The 9,022-nt window shown below is 44.6% G+C and overlaps 1 protein-coding gene across 1 annotated transcript; it reads right to left on the bottom strand.

Annotated features, from left to right (window-relative positions):
- Positions 1-527: 527 nt before the first annotated feature.
- LOC106816573 (solute carrier organic anion transporter family member 4A1-like) lies at positions 528-8,834 on the bottom strand. Its single transcript, XM_014821198.1, has 11 exons — positions 8,801-8,834; positions 7,924-8,094; positions 6,764-6,943; positions 6,429-6,531; positions 5,826-5,947; positions 4,785-5,054; positions 3,802-4,000; positions 3,209-3,260; positions 2,844-2,850; positions 2,438-2,566; positions 528-589 (listed from the first exon to the last, which is right to left on the bottom strand). The coding sequence occupies exons 1-11, from the start codon at positions 8,832-8,834 to the stop codon at positions 528-530; spliced, it is 1,329 nt and encodes a 442-aa protein (XP_014676684.1).
- Positions 8,835-9,022: the final 188 nt, after the last annotated feature.

Genomic DNA, 9,022 nt, shown 5'->3' with positions numbered 1-9,022 from the left:
CGCCCAGAACACAGCCACAGTTTAGGAGGCATACAACAGTAAGCCTCCGCAATTGTTCACCGTTGCACTATATCGTCTCTAGAAAATGCATTTTTTAGCATTTTTTTTCGCAGGAATTCGGCACGTGAGTGCAATAATCTCTGCATTATGCACGCAAGTTAGATGCCTCGTTGGACGTCTAGAAAGCCTTAGAAGTCTAAAATATATTTTTGTTGTGTATTCGTGACATTCGTCAGTGGCGTAGCACAGTCACCGGTTGGTGTTTGTTTGTGCATGAAATGTGTTCAGACAACTTTGCGCGAAATTCGCATCATAGAGGCTGCGCCAAAAGTTTCGAGCGGAGCAGGTTTAGAGCGATGAATCTGTAGTTATTTAACTGGTGATAGAAGTGTATGTTGTCGTAAGCGCGAAAGTAACAGTGGAGTAGTTTAATTATTTCCTGTTCGATGCGTTCTTCAGGCCTGCAGCTCTATTTGAGAACAGGACACCATCTACTTTGTTCAACACCTTGAAACGTACTGCATCGCTCACTTGACGCCTAGCCTTGTCGCCAAGTCTGCCAGTACAACGTAGAAGTTGAATGTTATTTCTGTGGAGGCGGAGTATACTCGAGAGTCATTGCATTATGTACGGGACATTCTACGCCCGCGCACGCACGTACGCACACACTCACGCCACGCCACGTACACGCACGCGACGCCGCACACACATCACTCACGTACGCACACTGCGATACACGCACGCATGCAAAGAGCGCACTTGAGACGCGCCTGTAGGACAAGGAACGGGTAGAAAATACTACGTAGTCTACAACTTGTACGATAGAAAAAATTCTTAATAAGATAAATGGAAAATTCCAGATCGTATTTATACTGATTGCCACGTCCCAACAAGGCGGTATGCTACTAATTGTATACTTTGCTTATCTATATAAGAAAATGCAATGACTACACTATTGCACGAAATGAGAATTTCTAGGATATTTCCTGACAGGAACCTTGCCGCTTCGCCTCTCTCTCTCGTCTCTCTCTCTCTCCTCATTCTCTCTCTCTACTCTCTCTCTCTGCTCTCTTTCTCTCTCTCTCGGCGGTCTCTGTCTCTTCTCTCTCTCTCTCTCTCGCCCTCTCTCTCTCTCTCTCGTCTCTTTCGTTCTCTCTCTCTCTCTCGTCTCTCGCTTTCTCTCTCTCGCCTCTCCTCTCTCTACTCTGCTCTCTCTCTCTCTCTCTCTCTCTCTCTCTCCCTCTCTCTCGCTCTCTTCTCTCTCTCTCCTCTCTCCGATCTCTCGCGCGCTCTCTCTCTTTCTCTGCCTCTGTCGCTCGCTCACCCTTTCTCTCTACCTCTCTCTCTTTCGCGCTCTCTTTCCCCTCTCTCTGTCTCGCTCTCTCTCTCTCCCTGTCTCAGTCACTCTCGCTTCTCTCGCCTGCTCTCTCTGCCTCTCTTCTCTTCCTCTCTCTCTCTTTCTCTCTCTTTCTCTGCCTCACTCGCTCGCTCACCCCCTCTCCCTCTTCTCCATCTCTCTCTCTCTCTCTCTCTCTCCCTCTCCCCCCTCTCGCTCTCTCTCGCCTCTACCCTCTATCTCTCGCTATCTCTCCCTCTCTTTCGTCCTACAGGTGACACGAGTCACGTGGCTCGACTTGATTATTTCTTGTCGTCCCGTTGTCATCGAACGCTTCCGGTAGCGGCTTGTTACCGGTAGTGACGTCAGGCTCGGCGACCGTCGTCATTGATATGGCCGCCGACTTCGGTTGCTTGTAGAAGATTATCGCCAGGATAACAAACACGAGAGAGAGAATCTAGAACAAGATAGAGAGAGCAACAATCAGCATCAAGCAGCAACAACAACAACAACAACAACAACAACAACAACAACAACAACAAATAAACAAACAAACATACGCACATATTTATATTATTATTATACTAATTATTAGCTCTTGATATATATCTAATATATATATGCGAGAGTGTGTGGGTGTGTGTTTGTTTGTGTGCCTGTGATGTGGGTGCGTGTTCATGTGAATGTCCGTATGCGGGTGCGGGTTCGTGTGCGTGTGCGTGTATGCACATACAGTCACGCATGAACACATACAAACACGCACATGCACGCACATACACGCACATATACGCACAAGCATACGCAGGCACGCATGTATACGTATATATGTGGTGTGCATGTGTGTGTGTGTGTGTGCGCGCGCGCATGCGTGCGTGTGTGCGTGCGCGCGCGCGTGTGTGTGTGTGTGTATGTGTGCATGCGTGTGCGTGCGTGTGTGTGTGCGCGCGCGCGTGCATGCGCGTGTATGCGTGCGTGGGTGTGTGTGTGTACATGCGCGTGTATGCGTGCGTGTGTGTGTGCGCGCGCGTGCAGAAGCGTGCGTGNGAGAGAGAGAGAGAGAAAGAGCGAGGCGTAGGGGAGACTATTTCATCGGGAACTTACTAGCGTTCTTGACTGTAAGCGGAGGCGGAGGCGGAGGCGGACTGTAAGCGGTGATGTCAGGAGACACGCTCTCCACTGGTGACTCCGCTGGCTCCGGAGCGTGTCGGTAGGTGGCAGCACGCACCGGCTCTGCAAATCGTGACGATTTGGCTCATAACATATAACATACATAAATTAAATGTTGAATGTTTATACAAAGATTATACGCGTACTACATGCGTGTATTACACATGTTTAGGCAAATATTACTCGTGTTTAGATATCTATGTTAAGTCAAACCTTTCACTTAATACGGCAGAACAAGTTAGCAGATATCATTAGAGACCAGGAAATATGTTGCTACAGACAATGTTACCACGAAATATGTTGCTACAAGCCATGTTGCTGCAATTATAGTGTCAGATACCATATTGCTACAAGACATATTTCTACACAGACCTTATTGTTATAGAACACAATGCTACATGACACATTGTTGGTACAGACCTTATTGTTATAGAACACAATGCTACATGACACATTGTTGGTACAGACCTTATTGTTATAGAACACACTGCTACATGACACATTGTTGTCACAGACCTTATTGTTATAGAACACAATGCTACATGACACATTGTTGGTACAGACCTTATTGTTATAGAACACAATGCTACATGACACATTGTTGGTACAGACCTTATTGTTATAGAACACAATGCTACATGACACATTGTTGGTACAGACCTTATTGTTATAGAACACAATGCTACATGATGCGTTGTTACAAACCTTGTTGACACAGAACACAAAGCTACATGATACATTGTTACAGGTCTTATTGCTACAAAACACAACGCTACAGAACATAGTGTTACAGGCCACGATATACGATTACTATCAGGAGTGATTAATAATAGATATGATATATAATAATATAATAATCTATTATTATTCACTCCTGATACTATGATGTCGGCTGCTGGTACATACTGATGTTTAACGGAGACAGGGAACACGAATCAGGACCAGTCCTCGCCCGCGGCTCCTCATACGTGGGGAAGGAGGAAGACTGGAGGTTCTCTGCAAAACGTAATAATCAAGAAAATCTCATCCTCCCGCACGTCGTGTCGTTCACGTCGTCCCATGTCTACATTATAATAATATAAAATATATAATATATAATATATAATATATAATATATAATATATAATATATAATATATAATATATAATATATAATATATAATATATAATATGTAATATATAATATATAATATATAATACATAATATATAATATATAATATATAATACATATAATACATATAATACACACACATATAAATTAAATATTATTTAGGCGCGTGCGGCCCGTCTCTACCTACTCGTTGACGCCGTAGGGCAATGTGACACCTGCGAATGCGGCGTTGGGGCACCTGAGGGCCAGCCCCACTCCGCTGACTAGCGACACGGCGACGGTGACGGCCGTTAGCTTGAGGATGGCCCGGATACCGAGTTTCCAGCGCTTGACGACCCAGCCCCCGGCAACGATGCCCGTCGCTCCAGCAACGATCACCATAACACCTAAATAACGCATTACGACGAACGTGACGTGGCGACATACGACATGACAACATTCATTATAATATATATAAACAAGAGCATTTGGAGATAGCAAACCTCCGCCACAGCGTAACAGTCCCCCCACCCCCATCTTGCTGGTACACCCAATATAGAGTTTGATAACATTTTAAGAAATTTGAAAAAAAAATCCAGGATTTTTTTGATGAATTTTGAATACGTCCGAATTCTTCCCCACCAAAATTTTTCACTGGATCCGGATCACCACCAAAATCTAATCGATTGGTTGTTGGCCCATCAAAGTCCGTCCGTAACGTTTTGAGATATCCTGTTGACAGACATTCCAACAAACCAACAAACTAACAGGGGCGAAAACATTACCACCTTGGCGGAGGTACTGAGTAATTACATACACACACATATATGTATATAAACCCACACATTATATATCACTAAATATTTCACCTCTCTCTCCCTCTCCCCCTCTCTCTGTCTCTCTCTTTCTCTTTTTGTTTCCCCCCTCTCTGTTTCTCTGTTTCTCCGCCTCTCTCTCTCTCTCTCTCTCTCTCTTTCTCTTTCGCTCTCTGTCTGTCTCTCTTTTTCTCTTTTTCTTTCTTCCCCCCCCCTCTCTCTCTCTCGCTCTGTCTCTTTCCCTCTCTCCATCTCTCCCTTTCCTTCTCCCCCTCTCTCTCTTTCTTCCTCTCCCTCTCCCGCTTCCATCTCTTCCCCTCCCCTTCTCCCCCTCTCTCTCTCTCTCTCTCTCTCTCTCTCTGACAGCGACACCTACCGGTGGTGAGCGCCGCCTTGCGGGGACTCCAGCTGAATTGATTCTCCAGGAACTTGGGAGCGAACGCCGCAAAGCCTCCAACCATGAACGCCTCCACGGCATCACACAGCACTATGAAGACGTACGTTGGGTTCGTCGCCAGAGAGAGCAGCATCCGCGGCAGATCGCGCACGGTGACGCCGTCGCCGACGTCGGTCGTCGTGGCGACGTCTTCGTCGTCGGCGGCGCCGTGAACCTCGACGACGTCGTGTGCGCGCCGCTCGCGCGATCCTAGCGGCGAATTAGTGAAATGACGGTGATTAGTTGTGTGGATTAGTATTAAGGAAATTGAATTAAACGTGGAGCGAGGCAAAGCGAGATAGAGATGGGGGAGAAACAGGGAGAGAGAGGAAGAGAGAGGAAGAGAGAGAGAGAGAGAGAGAGAGAGAGAGAGAGAGAGAGAGAGAGAGAGAGAGAGAGGAAAAGAGATAGAGAAAGAGAGAACGAAAAAGAAAGAGAGAACGAAAAAGAGAGAGAGCACGAAATAGAGAAATAAATAGAGTGAGAGAGAGCGCGATAAAATGATAGGATAGAGAAAGAGAGCGAGAGAGAGAGAGTGGGAAAGAAAGAGAGAGAGAGAGAGAGAGAACGAAAGAGAGAGAGAAAGAAAGAGAGAGACCAAAAAAGAGAAAGCGGGGAGAGAGACACAGAATGAAGAAGAAGAAAAAAGAAAGGACGAAAGAAGGAAAGAAGCAAGTAAAAGAGAAAGATATAAAAACAAAAAAGAAAACGGCAGAACGAGAATAATCATACCCAGTAAAACACCAGTTACAACCATACATCATTAGTAAAACACCTCGCTGCATCATACAATCATACATCATTAGTATGACACCTCGCTGCATCATACAACCATACATCATTAGTAAAACACCTCGCTGCATCATACAACCATACATCATTAGTAAAACACCTCGCTGCATCATACAACCATACATCATTAGTAAAACACCTCTCTGCATCATACAACCATACATCACCATCAGACACGCGTGTATATACCTGGTAGCACTCTGGGGTAGGCGAGTATGGGCATGGCGGAGATGAGAGCGAGCGATCCACCAATAAGAGGACCGATCCACCAGGCGCCGTACCACCGCGGGTCAATCTTCGTCAGCGTGACCCTGAGTGTCAGGTAGCACAGAAACGATGAGATCGATAATGAGATCGATAGATAGCAATGACGGTGAAGTATTGTATATATTAATTGCTTCACTCTCTCTCTCTCTCTCGCGCGCGCTTTTGCGCGCTCTTTCTCTTTCTCCCTTTCTCTGTCTGTCTGCTGTCTCTCTCTCGCTCTCTCTCTCTCTTTCACTCTCTCTCACACTTTCGCTCTCGCCTGAAAATCTATTACCTACCACGTAAATCACACGCACGCACACACATTATATNCACACACTATATATATATATATATATATATATATATATATACATGTACATACATACATATATATACCATGAAACGTCACTGGCTTTACCTGATATGCGCTGATATAATACTATAGGATATTCTGTAGTATAGACTACTTCAGCGAATACAAGGCGACTAGTCTGCGATCGATTGAATAATATCGATATTGTGTTATTAATAGCAGCCTCTTACGTTGATATGTCAGTCTTTCCCACGTCTCCATAGACGCCGAGTAGTAAGCCACCGATCACATATCCAATAGCTGGTCCTATCACTTGCATCATGAAATATATACCTGAGGAAAATCGTCACAGGCACTCGCATCCGATATTTGTAACGCCGCACGTAATCATTGTATTGTCAATTGATGAATCGATTGAATGATCGATCGATTAAATAATCGATTGATTGAATGATTAATTAAGTAATTGATTGATTGAGTAATTGAATGATTGATTGAACGAGTAAACGATCGATCGATCCATTGATCGATTAATTGATTAATTACGAATAATCGGGTGGCGTACCGAGATAGAGGGCGGTGATGTTAGCGGCGACGCTTTGATCTATGAGCGTGATGCCGAGCACTATTATCGGAGTAGTTCCGACGCCGTGCAGGAACTGCGCCAGGTAGAACACGTACGCGTAGCTGGACAGCAGAGAGCCGCGAGAACAGTCGACAGGTGGCGCTGTGTCGTTACGTCGGGCTGCGGATGAGATCTGATGTCTTATATATGTAATATAAAGAGTACATATAATAGAGCTTATGTACGCTATTATAATCTATATTATGTACTCTTGATAATATATATATATGTGTGTGGGTATATGAATATATATATATATATATATATATCCTATACACACATATATATATATATATATATATATATATATCAAGAGTACATATTTGAGAGATTATATACGCTATTATAATATATATATATATGTGTGTGTGTATATTATATATATATATAGTATATATATATTATAGTATATATATTATATATACTATTATCAGAGTAATAATAGGAGATTAATAATACGTATATCAATATCTATTATGTCTTTCCTTGATATATATGTTATAAAAAAAGAAAAGAAACCCCCCCCCAAAAAAAATAAAAATTAAAAAAAAAACAAAAAAAAAAAAAAACAAAAAAATTTATATAATTGTGTGTGTATATATATACTATATATATATCTATATAATATTATTATCAAGAGTACATACTAGAGACGGAGGTTACGTTGATATACGTGCATGAGAAATATGGCGAAATATTATTAGATTTTACATTTTTATTATGGCTAATTAATACACGCACACAGCACGCGCCGCGTAAGCAAATCACAATTAGCAAGATGATTCCGTCCCCTCCCTCTCTCTCCACCTCCCAATAACGCTTACAGGATAATGCTTTCCTTTCTCTCTCTCTCTCTCTCTCTCTCTCTCTCTCTCTCTTCTCTCGTCTCTCTTTCTTCTCTTCTCTCTCTCTTCTCTCTCTCTCTCTCTCTCTCTCTCTGCGTCTCCTCTCACACACCACTTCTATTTCCACTCTCTCTCCTTCTCTCTCTCTCTCATCTCTCGACGCTCTCGTCTCTCTCCCTCTCGCTGTCTGCTCACGCCTCTCTCCCTCCCTCTCTCTCTCTCTCTCTCTCTCTCTCTCTCTCTCTCTCTGCCTACCATCGCATACGCTCTCCGCCAGGCTGCCTGGAGCGTAGAGACCGACGGCAAACTGCGGAATGGCGAACACCAGCGCTCCCAGTGCCATCACAATCAGTCCGCCACCGATCCAGCGCGGCTTGTGTCCGCTTCCACCGAAATGCGAGATGACGAGAAGGCTGACGGAGAAAGCTGCGACGGAGAAAAAAAAACATCCAACATACGGCTAAAAAACACAAGGTCACGATGCGAAGGTAACGCCGTTAACGACAACGGTTAGTTGTAGCGGGATGGGTACGTGGGATGGGGTGGGGTGGAGTTGGGGTTGGTGGGGATGGGAATGGGCATGGTGAGTTGGGAAGGGGAGGAGTGGGTGGGGAGGGTGGTGATGGGAGTGGGCATGGTGGGTTGGAAAGGGGAGGAGTGGGTGGGGAGGGTGGTGATGGGGGTGTAATGGGGCGCGTGGTGTTGAGGCGTGGTGGGGGTGGAGTGGGTGGGAATGGGGGCGTGGTGAGATTAGATAGCGTGGGTGGAGAGGTGTGTGATGGGGTGGGTGGTGCTTGGGTGCGAGGTGAGGTGGGGTCAATGTTAGAATTCTAACGATATTTAGAGGGTGGTGGTAAATGTTACAGTTTCCGATAGGAGGTCGAACCCGCATATAGACGTACGACACAAACACATACACACACGCACACGCACACACACCCACACAGACACACACACACACACACACACACACACACACACACACACGCACACATACCATCGCTAACTAAGCTTCACACTTTAATACTAGGGTTGAGTAAACACAAAATGTAGAAGTTTAGCGGAACAGCATATAAATATTTATACTTCGCTTTCGCATATATATTTTCGCTTCGCAAAGATCGCATCTCACAGTTTCCTCGCTGTTTGTCTTGCAGGCCATTCATTACAGGGAGTCAGAGGCTTCTATATCTATACCAGAAAGTGTCGTTTACAATGTAACAAATACAATTTCGTTTATTTGAGCGCTTGACTGTCTTAGCAGTGCGTTTCGGAGCGTGTGTATGGGTGTGGCGGGCCATTACAGCGCGTCAAGGACCAATACTTCTATATGAGAGAGTGTCGTTTACAGTAG

The sequence above is a fragment of the Priapulus caudatus genome, unplaced genomic scaffold (genome assembly GCF_000485595.1).
Source record: "Priapulus caudatus unplaced genomic scaffold, Priapulus_caudatus-5.0.1 Scaffold1420, whole genome shotgun sequence".
NCBI lineage: Eukaryota > Metazoa > Priapulida > Priapulimorpha > Priapulimorphida > Priapulidae > Priapulus > Priapulus caudatus.
Note: the sequence above shows the minus strand (reverse complement) of the source record. Positions and strands in the feature narration are given on the sequence as shown.

Excerpts from the sequence above, each read along its gene's own strand:
- LOC106816573 (XM_014821198.1), bottom strand. The coding sequence starts at position 8,834 with ATGAATGGCCTGCAAGACAAACAGCGAGGAAACT. Across the intron at positions 8,095-8,800 it reads AGACAAACAGCGAGGAAACT|CTTTCTCCGTCAGCCTTCTC; the intron begins GTGAGATGCGAT and ends TCTCCGTCGCAG. Across the intron at positions 590-2,437 it reads GCTTACAGTCAAGAACGCTA|AAATAACATTCAACTTCTAC; the intron begins GTAAGTTCCCGA and ends CCGCCTCCACAG.